Genomic DNA, 13,904 nt, shown 5'->3' on the forward strand with positions numbered 1-13,904 from the left:
ACATCTAGTGTCGCCACACCGTCTCACTCCGGTGCAGTAGGTGGCAGTATAACACGTTTCCTTCAGTTTCGGCCGTCACAGAACAAATGAAGACGAAGGCAGAGAACTTGTGTGTTGAAAACAAAGCAACATCGTTCGTGAAAAGATGTCAGATACCTAATTTTGGCCACTCTGCTTGCTAAAAGCGAGAAATCAGACACTGAAAAATAAAAACAGAACAGACTATTAGTATGACAGCTAGTATGTTGCTGAAATTCGTCAAGCTAGTAGTAGTCTAGGAGGTAGTAGCAACTGCACGCTCAGTAGCTACCAGCTAACGTTAGCTGTAACTGTCTTTACCTAATTCCACTATACATTTCATATCAGAAAGTTGACGTGGGTCGGAAATCAGCTTTATTCAATTAAAATGGTAAAAAAAACAATAATATGAATATTCACAGATAGCTTGCTTACTAAAGTTAAAAGAAAGTTGACGTTAATTACCTTAAAAACCAATGCTAGTTACCTACATTGCTACACATCTTCCAGAGCCCTACAGTTGACAAATTTAGCTTGCTAATGATGTGATTCTAACCATTGTCTGTGTGTTATTCAGCACGGAACCAGACAAATGGGAGTTAAGTATGCAACAGTGGGGTCATTTGACAACCGGAACCCGAGCGTGTTAAACCAGGAATCCACACAGTGGCCAGTGATACAACAGGTTTAATTTAGCTGTATACCAGTTAGCTATGGATCTGTGTGTAAAAACGGAACCTCACGAGGACAGCGTGTCAGAGATGGCCACTGGCGCTTGTTCGGACTCCAGTCAAGCTAAAAATGTGACCTTTGATCCGCAATGTCTCAAAACCAAACAGTTTGATTCTGTGGCCTTCCCTAACTCTGAAAAAGCCGAAACTGAAGGCGATAGGTTGGGTGACATCAAAGATGAAGTGTGCATGGATTTACAGTATATAGATAACGAGCAGACGGGACTGGATCCGACAAAAGGCGAATACAGTTATATGACCGACATAAGTGAGTCTGGATCCACAGCCGAGATGAGATCTCGGGATTGTGCTGGGGAACGTAAAGAACCCCAGGACAGCACGGTGAAACGCAACGAAATTAACAAACCGAGTCATCGTTACAACTGTATGAACTGCGGTAAGAATTTCCTTGGAAATTGGCTGGATTGGGAAACGCGAGAACTTCTCCAGATACGCGCCGAAGAGGAGATCCATGCGCGAATGTCCGGCACTGTCCGAGACGCTGCAGTGTACGCGACAATTGCGGAGATGCTGGCAGAGAGGGGCATCGTGAGGAGTAAGAAGCAGGTGCAAAGCAAGCTGAAGTGGATGAAAATCCAATACAAAAAAATAACGCACCACAGCAACAAAAATGGTCGAGATGGAAAAGAGTGGCCATTTCTGCACCTATGCAATGCCATTTGGGGCAATCGGCCACCCACAAATCCTTCATCCACCCAGAATAGCATGCAAACATCGAATCAGTACCCGGGGACACTGACACCACCATCTCCAGAAAGCCCAGCAGATCATGTACCTGTGGATGAAGAGATACGGATCCACTCGCTGCCTGAAGTGGATGGTAGAGGAAGTGAAGGGGCAAGGCCTCGTGAGAACTGGCCATTAATGTCATCATCTGGATCGAAACTAAGAACTTTTGCTTCTGCCGACCCGCCGGAGTTCAGTCCAGCCCCTGATCTTCGTGAAGTCCATGATGAAGGAGACTGTCCTGCAACTGCGACACATGGCCCAGCCTCCGAGGAAAGACGTGGTAGGTGGTAACACACATATCCATTAGTAAATTGATTAGTATTTCAAAATGGATACAGCTTGAGAATATTTGGAATTAGGAAAGATGAAATGAAGCATTTTGAGAAAAATATAACTAAAATATATATTTCATTAACAAACAAATATTGTGTAGCATTTTTGCCTATGCTGTTTGTGACATTTATGCATGTTTTCATTGTACAGGAGCTGCATATTCCTTACACATATTTTTCGACATTCATAAGAGGTAACTTGACTAGGCCTTTAAAGCCCCAACACTTGAATGTTTCATCTTTCCCTTTTACATTTTAGGTGTTGGCGGCCGTCCGCCGAGGAGGAGGGTGAAGAAGACGAAGATGGAGCAGGCCGCGGGCGTCATGTGCGGGGTCCTCATGGACCGGCTGGAGGCCCTGGAGGAGAAGCGGGAGGAGAGGGAAGAGAGGCGCCTTCGCGAGGAGAGAGACTTCCAGCTGCGCTTACACCAGGAGGCGCTGGACATGCAGCTGCACGTACTGCGGGAGATGAAGTCAGCCCAGGCCCACTTTCTGCAGCAGCTGCAGCAGCTGCTCGGCAGGTTCTCTCAGCCTCAGCCTCAGACTCAGCAGCAGCCCCAGTAGCTGCGGGTCAAGCCTCTTTGCATTAAAGCAGTCTGGTGCACCTCGCTGCAGCAGAACGACAAACCCCGGCGCGCAGGACGGCCTCAATCACACAGCTGCAGATGGGCCCGTCTCCAGAAGCCAGAAATGGAACAGCCAAAGCTGTTATGTTAATCAAATATATGAATAATGCTCTTGTTGAAATAAAGTTGAAGTACTCTTTTCATATCAAAGCAGGATCTTAGGATTGTTTCAATGGAGTTGTGATCTTTTTTATACACCTGTAAAGTACACCAATAGGGAGCTTTAGATAAAGCAAATGCTGGTGTGCCTTATTGGTTTACATACATAAAGTACATTTTTCATGTATGCTGAACCAAATCTTAGATGATTACAGACCCCTTTTGGCCAGTACATTTAGGATTTATTCACATGCTGGTGATGCAATTTGCCCATGATTATTTGCTGATAAAGGGTTTGTAGTACTAACAGTCTGCCATTATTGTATTAAAGTTAATGTAGAATTAGAGCTCATTTAATTTTGGGAACTGCAGGTTAGCAATTGACAAGTTTTACTGTTCAAACTCATTGAATTTATATTCAATAGTAAATCAGCATTAATTTAACAGTAATTCTGTACCTAAGATTAAGTGAAACTGAACTTAAAAACCAAACTGCTAATGCAGAATTATGTGGAGTCTTACAGGTTTGCCATAACCACCACTGTACTGTGTGCCTGTGCAACATTACTTTGAATCAGGCAAAAAGGAGAACACCTAAGTGCATGGCTATAAAAGGTCTAACACCACATTAAATACCAAGTTGATTACTGCTTTTAAAACTAGTAATCTTCTGAAGGGTACAAAGGCCCCACATACTGCATTTTGGGGTAGAGTGCCATCATTAGAATTATGCATGTCACGAGTGCTGAAGCGAGTAAGAACAAGTTTGTATACAATGTCAGTATTTAACCAGTTAAGACCAAGTTCTTGATCGAGTTCCATAAGTGTACCTTTCACACTTGACTTGCCATGAAAGCAGTTCCACAAGACAGGAGTAGAAAGGTTGGGGGGGGGGGGGGGGGTGGTAGTGAAGACTATACATCCAATTAGCTTATCAAGTTTATTCAAAATCCAGCAATCACAATTTCATGGTCTCCAGCTGAGGTCTTGTTCTCCACACGACAGCTAGCACCAGGGCAAAGACCGAAAGCACAACCGAGGCAGCCACTCCCAGCAGGGCATAGTTGAGGAGCTGGGGCACTGTCAGGGGGGGAAAGGAGGGACAGTCATGATTACAGGGTTCCTCAACACCTGCACAGCAAAGGAGTTACAGCAGCATCACCCTCACCTTCAGAAACCCTCATGTCAGAAACCGAGCGCTCCGAGTCGGTCAGGATCAGCTCACCACTGGAAACCATAACCGTGTCCTTGGAGTCCCGTGCATCAGGAGCAGCTCTCCCTGAGGAAAAGGCAGCGGTCAGACAGGAACATCCACACGGATTCAGCGAATCACAGGGTGCGCCACTCACTTTGCCTGCCGCAGCTCTGCTGACAGCTGTCGGTAGCGGATGGGTAGCACACAGCTGTACTGCAGTGGATGAACACCTGGGAAGGCGGCAGAGGGAGGGTCAGAAGCCAGCCCCTTTTCCGTATGGATGAGCACAGTAGTGATGGGACTGAGGCTTCACAAGCCACAACAGGTGTAGCCAACAAGTCTGACTCACCATGCAGAACAATTAGCTGGAGCAGTCATATGCTTAAGCGATAGGACAGTGCATCACATTATAGGGGAAGGGAGGGTGTCAAGCCAGCCTCCACAGCAGTGACTGCAACCTTACCCTCTCCATCAGGGGGGCCAGGGAAGCGGCATCCACAAAAGTGAACATCTTGACGACAAACCGCTTGTAGTGGGTGGGGTTCGGAAGGCCAGAGGAGCTGTCCACAGGGACCAAGGTGGTTAGGTAGCGGTCGTCTTGGTAGGGACACCTGGGGAGATTCCAAATGAGCATGTAAAGGGGAGGGGCCCCACCTACAAATTACACAGGGCAAGGACAGCTTGAATTACCCATTAACCAGAAGGCTCCACTGGGGCAGGCTGAGGGGGCTGGGGCTGGAAGTTGCCCAGCAGTGTTCCAGCATCAGGACGATGTTGGGATCGGTCCTCTCCAAGATACGCACTTCCACATACACAGGCTGCCGCAAGACCTTGGTCACAGGGTAGTCAGCCTCACCGTAGTAGGACTCGTACGCATTTGCTAATGAGATCAGGGGAAAAAAAAGGGGGGTGCGCGCATTAGTGTTCCATGTGGGGGTGGTGATATTAGACCATTTAGAAGACCTCCGTTACCGTCACTGCATCCCTTTGTGGCGCATTGTCCACTAGCCAGTCTGAGCTCCACTCGGAGGGGTCCTTCATCATCTACTGGGGAGGGCGGGGCAAGCGTGTTCACATCAGCCACCAGGGAAACCACATCGCTGCCCAGATACCGGCACTGGAAGAACAGTCTGCCAGGACAGAGGTCAGTCAGGACCACATAGCGGTGCAGCGGTATGCCCGAGACCCAGATCCCCTGCAACACTCCACTCACTCATAGTGACTGTCCCTTGTGATGGAGCCAAAGGGTCCGACCCCAACCTCATAGGACGACACCATCTTGTTCCCATACACCACGTAGCCACCTTCCTCCTGCAAGGCGGCCATTCATGTACCCAAATTAGAGGTGGTTTATCCTTGAAAGCTGGAATGCATGTACATCTCTACTGTAGTGGAGATTCAGGTATCAGGAGCAGGCTTTCCCCTAATCAAACCAGGCCTAGAGTACAGCCATTTAGACTATGCAGGGATTGGAAATTGCCTGCCAGAAATCATGCTTTATGCAACACTGCACCAGAGCAGTCAGTCAAAGTGCAACATATTTCAGAGCACTTCAGTGAGGGCATTGAACTGGTTTATACCAAACACATGCCAACTGATACCTCAAGCACAACATGATTCAAATAGGAATTCCAGCTGGCAGAATTAATACAAGCTCAACCATTACATGCATTTAGCAGACACCCTTATCCAGGGCAACTTCCATCACAATAGAACATGTGTATCCATTCAAAATTTAAACAAGCAACAGTGTCAGACCAGGCTAACACTCCCAGACCAGTGAGTGCGAGCTTAACACTATTCAGGCCCCTACCACAAGTTAGTTGGTGCAGTCTGATGGAAGCCGAGCATACTATGATAAACATGACAGATCTTTAGCACGCTGGCTTTTGCATTCCAGGAAGTTAACCCATGTCTAGATGTAGAGCAGTTTAACACGAATTAGTAGCTTAAGGTACAACCAAACCCACGTTCACTGTAGTCCCGCAAGCAGTGACCGGGAACTGGAAGACTGCGAAGGCTGCCGTGATGCCAACAGGAGCACAGGCTGGCACATTGTCTCCTTCCAGCAGGCTGACGGAGTCGAGACTCAGCGGAGGCAAAGTGGAATCCCGGGCCACCACGACCACGAACTGACCGTCCCTCGTGCAGTGGACCGTCACTAATAAACGAAAGCAGCGGATTTAGAGCAAGGGTCATTTCAGATAAAGACAAGTCACCGAGTATCACAGGCCATACCGTCCATTCCGTAGTAGCACTGCTGCCCGTCAAAGCAGCAATCCATGGCAGCACACTCAGCGTCGTCAATGTTCGGTTCACCGCAAGCGATCCGGTCAGGAGCTTCAACTAGGCATCTCTGAGATTCAGACAAGACATAACTCTGTCCGTCCTTCTGCGCAACAGCTACCGCTACAGCAAGAAGCGCGACGAGCCCGCTAACAAGCCACTCTCTGCCCAACTCAAACTGTGCCATGCTGAAGCGAGACCGTGAAGTACTGAGGGCTTGCCCTCAGTCGTTTAAATAGCCTCCTGGGCGATCTGATTGTATCCACTGGGTAGGCTAATTGAACAAAGTCATCATGCAGGAAGGTGCGATCCATTTCGCTGATTAGCCGGCTGCACGCCCACGGAAGGCTAATCGTGTCACAGCAAACGGTTAAAGATAAATTCGTAAATCTTCGAAACCAGTCAGAAGCGTTAAATTTACGAGCACTAGATTAGATTTAGATTTAAATAGATCATGTTTTTACTTGCCAGGTATAGGCTACAACGTTTATTGCTGTTCTTGAACTGTAGCTACTGGTAGCCAATGTTGTTGTGTGCGCCATTCATGAGCATGCTGTGTTAAGATTGTGGTCGGTTTAAAACTGCATGCCTTCTGTGATAGCGAAGTTTTCTTGTGAGCAAAGTTTTGACAAAATGCCAGGCCATAGGCCAAATGACAATAATTTAATGCAATGCACTGAAAAAACTGCTCAAAAATGTCATAAGAAAAAAGTTAACAGAAAAAAAACGTAACAAATTTTTTAGGCATCTAGATTAGACCTCACCGAAATTTCACTAAAATTAATTCCAGCCATTAGGACAACCACATTTTCAGTTTAAACAGCCACCGTAAAACAGAAGAAAACTTAACGGTAATTATCTTACTGTGAACTAAGAGGGAAGAAATGACGGTTATGCTCTGATTTAATTTGATTTTAAACATTGCATAGACAATCAAATTGCATTACAAACAATAATTTTAAACATACGAAATTAATATAACATAGAAATATAGCACTTGGACAGTATAATCCATGTGCCTGAGAATGGCTGTTGTACCTATTCAGTTACTGAACACTTTCTCCTAGTGTACTACAGACAGATATGTTGGAATTGGCTTTGGCTACAGAGGATGGTATTGGGATTAATTGGTTTATAGGACAATGTGGAGGGGGCACTTTTTCATCTCAGGTAACATGTCCTTCCTTGAGGTAGCCTACTGTTTTTCTTTTCTTTTCCAGAATGCCTCCTGAAGTTTTTTCCATCCTTTGAGGAAGATGCAGATGAGTGATGGTCAGAAGGTTCCCCCACTGAGGATGCATCATCAGCAAATTCTAAAGATTCCCTGGGAGAACATGGCTGGGATGTATTAGCCAACTCTTCTGCTATGAATGGAATTAAAAAAGACAAACATGGTTCATAATATACAATAAATCTCCATGAACTAGCATTAAGTAGTCTCATCTATGATGAAAAAGTAATTTAGTAGTGTATTCACAAATCATCAATTTGCCTTATGGTCATATTAATAAACTATGTAATTCAAGTTATTATAAATCTCAAGTTTAGTTATTGGGGATTCACTGAAAATATAAAACATAAGGGACAAACATGCCTTTTGATGAGGGTAAAGAGCTCAGTTTTTTTTCTGACATAATTTGATATAACTTTAATAATATGCTTTAACTGTATCAGAGCAAAATGTGTAGACCTTCACACCAGTGCTACCAAGCACCATTTCATCCATCATCTTCACCTCATCATCTGGAGAAAAAAAAAATCTGATAACGGATACACTAATGTCGCTCAAAACCATTGTCGCATGGGCAAAATGTGTACATTTGCTGGTAGAAATTTAGACTACCAAACAGTGCTGTTTCTTAAGACTGTGTACATAAACTCAGTCGGATGGAAACAAGGTGATTGTCTCATGATTTATGCGTTTTTTTTTTTTTACTTCTTGTGATGTATGCTGAATTCAGTGCGTTGTGTGACCGATCACTACAATTTGTCCACATCGGTAAAGCTCTTCTTCCTTATCCAATAGCTATACAGTAGCATGTCGAGATCCTTCTCTGATATGTCATCGCTCACACATTGCAGTTGATTTCCTCCTCATTTGTCCTCACTTACAGCTCTCAGACAACCTTCTACTCAGGCAGAAAGTGATGTAGGCTATAGCATTTTCAACGGTTATTCACTTGTTCCAATCTCATCATCGACGGAGCATGATTGTTATAAACAGGCATATTTTATACTTTTCTGTCGCCTACTGGACATATGTGGTAATGACTATTATAGTACGGGACGCAGACGCTCGTATGCGAGTCCTACATTATGATGTGAACCTGAGACTATGTCTGTTGGCTGTGCAAGTTTATGATGAAGAATAACTACTGTAATAAAATTATAAATACAGCAATAAAGCCACGAAACAAGATTATCCTGAAATTGAATTCATGTTATGGAAATAGTCAGCGCAACACGGACAGCACAAACGCTCGACAGATGGCACAATTTGCAACGTCAGAAACTAGTTATAAGTGTACCTGTTTTTTTTCTAGATTTAAATGATCGTATATAAGCACATGGTACCTGGTTAACTACTATCAGACAGGTTCTCAGTAGCAGTTGTCCTATTAAAGCTTCGTAAAATATTATCCGGGGTTCTCATTGGTATTCCCGATATTAAAATCATTATAGGAGGGCTCTTAAATTTAACGCTTCTGACTGGTTTCGAAGATTTACGAATTTATCTTTAACCGTTTGCTGTGACACGATTAGCCTTCCGTGGGCGTGCAGCCGGCTAATCAGCGAAATGGATCGCACCTTCCTGCATGATGACTTTGTTCAATTAGCCTACCCAGTGGATACAATCAGATCGCCCAGGAGGCTATTTAAACGACTGAGGGCAAGCCCTCAGTACTTCACGGTCTCGCTTCAGCATGGCACAGTTTGAGTTGGGCAGAGAGTGGCTTGTTAGCGGGCTCGTCGCGCTTCTTGCTGTAGCGGTAGCTGTTGCGCAGAAGGACGGACAGAGTTATGTCTTGTCTGAATCTCAGAGATGCCTAGTTGAAGCTCCTGACCGGATCGCTTGCGGTGAACCGAACATTGACGACGCTGAGTGTGCTGCCATGGATTGCTGCTTTGACGGGCAGCAGTGCTACTACGGAATGGACGGTATGGCCTGTGATACTCGGTGACTTGTCTTTATCTGAAATGACCCTTGCTCTAAATCCGCTGCTTTCGTTTATTAGTGACGGTCCACTGCACGAGGGACGGTCAGTTCGTGGTCGTGGTGGCCCGGGATTCCACTTTGCCTCCGCTGAGTCTCGACTCCGTCAGCCTGCTGGAAGGAGACAATGTGCCAGCCTGTGCTCCTGTTGGCATCACGGCAGCCTTCGCAGTCTTCCAGTTCCCGGTCACTGCTTGCGGGACTACAGTGAACGTGGGTTTGGTTGTACCTTAAGCTACTAATTCGTGTTAAACTGCTCTACATCTAGACATGGGTTAACTTCCTGGAATGCAAAAGCCAGCGTGCTAAAGATCTGTCATGTTTATCATAGTATGCTCGGCTTCCATCAGACTGCACCAACTAACTTGTGGTAGGGGCCTGAATAGTGTTAAGCTCGCACTCACTGGTCTGGGAGTGTTAGCCTGGTCTGACACTGTTGCTTGTTTAAATTTTGAATGGATACACATGTTCTATTGTGATGGAAGTTGCCCTGGATAAGGGTGTCTGCTAAATGCATGTAATGGTTGAGCTTGTATTAATTCTGCCAGCTGGAATTCCTATTTGAATCATGTTGTGCTTGAGGTATCAGTTGGCATGTGTTTGGTATAAACCAGTTCAATGCCCTCACTGAAGTGCTCTGAAATATGTTGCACTTTGACTGACTGCTCTGGTGCAGTGTTGCATAAAGCATGATTTCTGGCAGGCAATTTCCAATCCCTGCATAGTCTAAATGGCTGTACTCTAGGCCTGGTTTGATTAGGGGAAAGCCTGCTCCTGATACCTGAATCTCCACTACAGTAGAGATGTACATGCATTCCAGCTTTCAAGGATAAACCACCTCTAATTTGGGTACATGAATGGCCGCCTTGCAGGAGGAAGGTGGCTACGTGGTGTATGGGAACAAGATGGTGTCGTCCTATGAGGTTGGGGTCGGACCCTTTGGCTCCATCACAAGGGACAGTCACTATGAGTGAGTGGAGTGTTGCAGGGGATCTGGGTCTCGGGCATACCGCTGCACCGCTATGTGGTCCTGACTGACCTCTGTCCTGGCAGACTGTTCTTCCAGTGCCGGTATCTGGGCAGCGATGTGGTTTCCCTGGTGGCTGATGTGAACACGCTTGCCCCGCCCTCCCCAGTAGATGATGAAGGACCCCTCCGAGTGGAGCTCAGACTGGCTAGTGGACAATGCGCCACAAAGGGATGCAGTGACGGTAACGGAGGTCTTCTAAATGGTCTAATATCACCACCCCCACATGGAACACTAATGCGCGCACCCCCCTTTTTTTTCCCCTGATCTCATTAGCAAATGCGTACGAGTCCTACTACGGTGAGGCTGACTACCCTGTGACCAAGGTCTTGCGGCAGCCTGTGTATGTGGAAGTGCGTATCTTGGAGAGGACCGATCCCAACATCGTCCTGATGCTGGAACACTGCTGGGCAACTTCCAGCCCCAGCCCCCTCAGCCTGCCCCAGTGGAGCCTTCTGGTTAATGGGTAATTCAAGCTGTCCTTGCCCTGTGTAATTTGTAGGTGGGGCCCCTCCCCTTTACATGCTCATTTGGAATCTCCCCAGGTGTCCCTACCAAGACGACCGCTACCTAACCACCTTGGTCCCTGTGGACAGCTCCTCTGGCCTTCCGAACCCCACCCACTACAAGCGGTTTGTCGTCAAGATGTTCACTTTTGTGGATGCCGCTTCCCTGGCCCCCCTGATGTAGAGGGTAAGGTTGCAGTCACTGCTGTGGAGGCTGGCTTGACACCCTCCCTTCCCCTATAATGTGATGCACTGTCCTATCGCTTAAGCATATGACTGCTCCAGCTAATTGTTCTGCATGGTGAGTCAGACTTGTTGGCTACACCTGTTGTGGCTTGTGAAGCCTCAGTCCCATCACTACTGTGCTCATCCATACGGAAAAGGGGCTGGCTTCTGACCCTCCCTCTGCCGCCTTCCCAGGTGTTCATCCACTGCAGTACAGCTGTGTGCTACCCATCCGCTACCGACAGCTGTCAGCAGAGCTGCGGCAGGCAAAGTGAGTGGCGCACCCTGTGATTCGCTGAATCCGTGTGGATGTTCCTGTCTGACCGCTGCCTTTTCCTCAGGGAGAGCTGCTCCTGATGCACGGGACTCCAAGGACACGGTTATGGTTTCCAGTGGTGAGCTGATCCTGACCGACTCGGAGCGCTCGGTTTCTGACATGAGGGTTTCTGAAGGTGAGGGTGATGCTGCTGTAACTCCTTTGCTGTGCAGGTGTTGAGGAACCCTGTAATCATGACTGTCCCTCCTTTCCCCCCCTGACAGTGCCCCAGCTCCTCAACTATGCCCTGCTGGGAGTGGCTGCCTCGGTTGTGCTTTCGGTCTTTGCCCTGGTGCTAGCTGTCGTGTGGAGAACAAGACCTCAGCTGGAGACCATGAAATTGTGATTGCTGGATTTTGAATAAACTTGATAAGCTAATTGGATGTATAGTCTTCACTACCACCCCCCCCCCCCCCCCAACCTTTCTACTCCTGTCTTGTGGAACTGCTTTCATGGCAAGTCAAGTGTGAAAGGTACACTTATGGAACTCGATCAAGAACTTGGTCTTAACTGGTTAAATACTGACATTGTATACAAACTTGTTCTTACTCGCTTCAGCACTCGTGACATGCATAATTCTAATGATGGCACTCTACCCCAAAATGCAGTATGTGGGGCCTTTGTACCCTTCAGAAGATTACTAGTTTTAAAAGCAGTAATCAACTTGGTATTTAATGTGGTGTTAGACCTTTTATAGCCATGCACTTAGGTGTTCTCCTTTTTGCCTGATTCAAAGTAATGTTGCACAGGCACACAGTACAGTGGTGGTTATGGCAAACCTGTAAGACTCCACATAATTCTGCATTAGCAGTTTGGTTTTTAAGTTCAGTTTCACTTAATCTTAGGTACAGAATTACTGTTAAATTAATGCTGATTTACTATTGAATATAAATTCAATGAGTTTGAACAGTAAAACTTGTCAATTGCTAACCTGCAGTTCCCAAAATTAAATGAGCTCTAATTCTACATTAACTTTAATACAATAATGGCAGACTGTTAGTACTACAAACCCTTTATCAGCAAATAATCATGGGCAAATTGCATCACCAGCATGTGAATAAATCCTAAATGTACTGGCCAAAAGGGGTCTGTAATCATCTAAGATTTGGTTCAGCATACATGAAAAATGTACTTTATGTATGTAAACCAATAAGGCACACCAGCATTTGCTTTATCTAAAGCTCCCTATTGGTGTACTTTACAGGTGTATAAAAAAGATCACAACTCCATTGAAACAATCCTAAGATCCTGCTTTGATATGAAAAGAGTACTTCAACTTTATTTCAACAAGAGCATTATTCATATATTTGATTAACATAACAGCTTTGGCTGTTCCATTTCTGGCTTCTGGAGACGGGCCCATCTGCAGCTGTGTGATTGAGGCCGTCCTGCGCGCCGGGGTTTGTCGTTCTGCTGCAGCGAGGTGCACCAGACTGCTTTAATGCAAAGAGGCTTGACCCGCAGCTACTGGGGCTGCTGCTGAGTCTGAGGCTGAGGCTGAGAGAACCTGCCGAGCAGCTGCTGCAGCTGCTGCAGAAAGTGGGCCTGGGCTGACTTCATCTCCCGCAGTACGTGCAGCTGCATGTCCAGCGCCTCCTGGTGTAAGCGCAGCTGGAAGTCTCTCTCCTCGCGAAGGCGCCTCTCTTCCCTCTCCTCCCGCTTCTCCTCCAGGGCCTCCAGCCGGTCCATGAGGACCCCGCACATGACGCCCGCGGCCTGCTCCATCTTCGTCTTCTTCACCCTTCTCCTCGGCGGACGGCCGCCAACACCTAAAATGTAAAAGGGAAAGATGAAACATTCAAGTGTTGGGGCTTTAAAGGCCTAGTCAAGTTACCTCTTATGAATGTCGAAAAATATGTGTAAGGAATATGCAGCTCCTGTACAATGAAGTCCTGTACTAGCTGTCGTGTGGAGAACAAGACCTCAGCTGGAGACCATGAAACTGTGATTACGCTGTCAATAAAACTGTACTATAAGTCTTGTCAACTGGTTCTGTTGGCCCTACCCCTCATCTAGAGGAACTTGAAAAGGTTACAAAAGGCATTTGAACTTGTCTGAAAGGACGTGGGCTCCAGGCGATGGATAGAGGGGCTTATGAGGCTCTGCCTTGCCCCACCTTGGAATGCCCACAGGTAGGATGCCACCAGCTTCACTCTGACAAGCTTGTTGCTGATTTGAATCCCTTAAAGGACTGTCATTTGATAAAATGGCTTGAGTGGAGTCTTGCAGGTTACTCATTTACTTTCACCATATGCTAGAACTGGCTTTGATTGGGAGCACTTAGACAATCCATTTTCCCTATGGTGTTGACTGCTTCCTAATGCCATGTCAATCTTCTGCCACTTTAGAAGCCCTTACTGATCCACTTCAGCAAATGGAATCAAACATTAAAACCTATTTCCCTCAGATGGACAACAGGAGAATTTTGCAATTATACAGCATTTTCACTTTTGCCTTGTAGATAGATGAATGACCAAATTCATCTTATAATTTTGCATTTACTATTAAAGTTTAATCAACTTTCGAATTCAAACGAGAGCAGGATCCTGAATTTAGCAGACCCAGTTCAGTTTTGAGTG

At 46.2% G+C, this 13,904-nt stretch overlaps 2 protein-coding genes and 1 pseudogene across 2 annotated transcripts; 2 read left to right on the forward strand and 1 right to left on the reverse strand.

Moving 5' to 3' along the window:
• Positions 1-441: 441 nt before the first annotated feature.
• On the forward strand, positions 442-2,395 carry LOC118789242. The gene is made up of 2 exons (XM_036545587.1): positions 442-1,779; positions 2,091-2,395. Exons 1-2 carry the CDS (start codon positions 732-734, stop codon positions 2,393-2,395), a joined length of 1,353 nt encoding a protein of 450 aa, XP_036401480.1. The 5' UTR covers positions 442-731.
• A 1,119-nt stretch (positions 2,396-3,514) lies between these two features.
• LOC118789243 (zona pellucida sperm-binding protein 4-like) lies at positions 3,515-6,224 on the reverse strand. The gene is made up of 9 exons (XM_036545588.1): positions 5,990-6,224; positions 5,722-5,912; positions 4,965-5,062; positions 4,724-4,881; positions 4,442-4,631; positions 4,215-4,362; positions 3,906-3,981; positions 3,725-3,835; positions 3,515-3,636 (listed from the first exon to the last, which is right to left on the reverse strand). Exons 1-9 carry the CDS (start codon positions 6,222-6,224, stop codon positions 3,515-3,517), a joined length of 1,329 nt encoding a protein of 442 aa, XP_036401481.1.
• Positions 6,225-8,961: 2,737 nt separating this feature from the next.
• Positions 8,962-11,671, forward strand: LOC118789244 (annotated as a pseudogene).
• Positions 11,672-13,904: the final 2,233 nt, after the last annotated feature.

This window comes from Megalops cyprinoides, chromosome 14, assembly GCF_013368585.1.
Source record: "Megalops cyprinoides isolate fMegCyp1 chromosome 14, fMegCyp1.pri, whole genome shotgun sequence".
Classification (NCBI taxonomy): Eukaryota; Metazoa; Chordata; class Actinopteri; order Elopiformes; family Megalopidae; genus Megalops; species Megalops cyprinoides.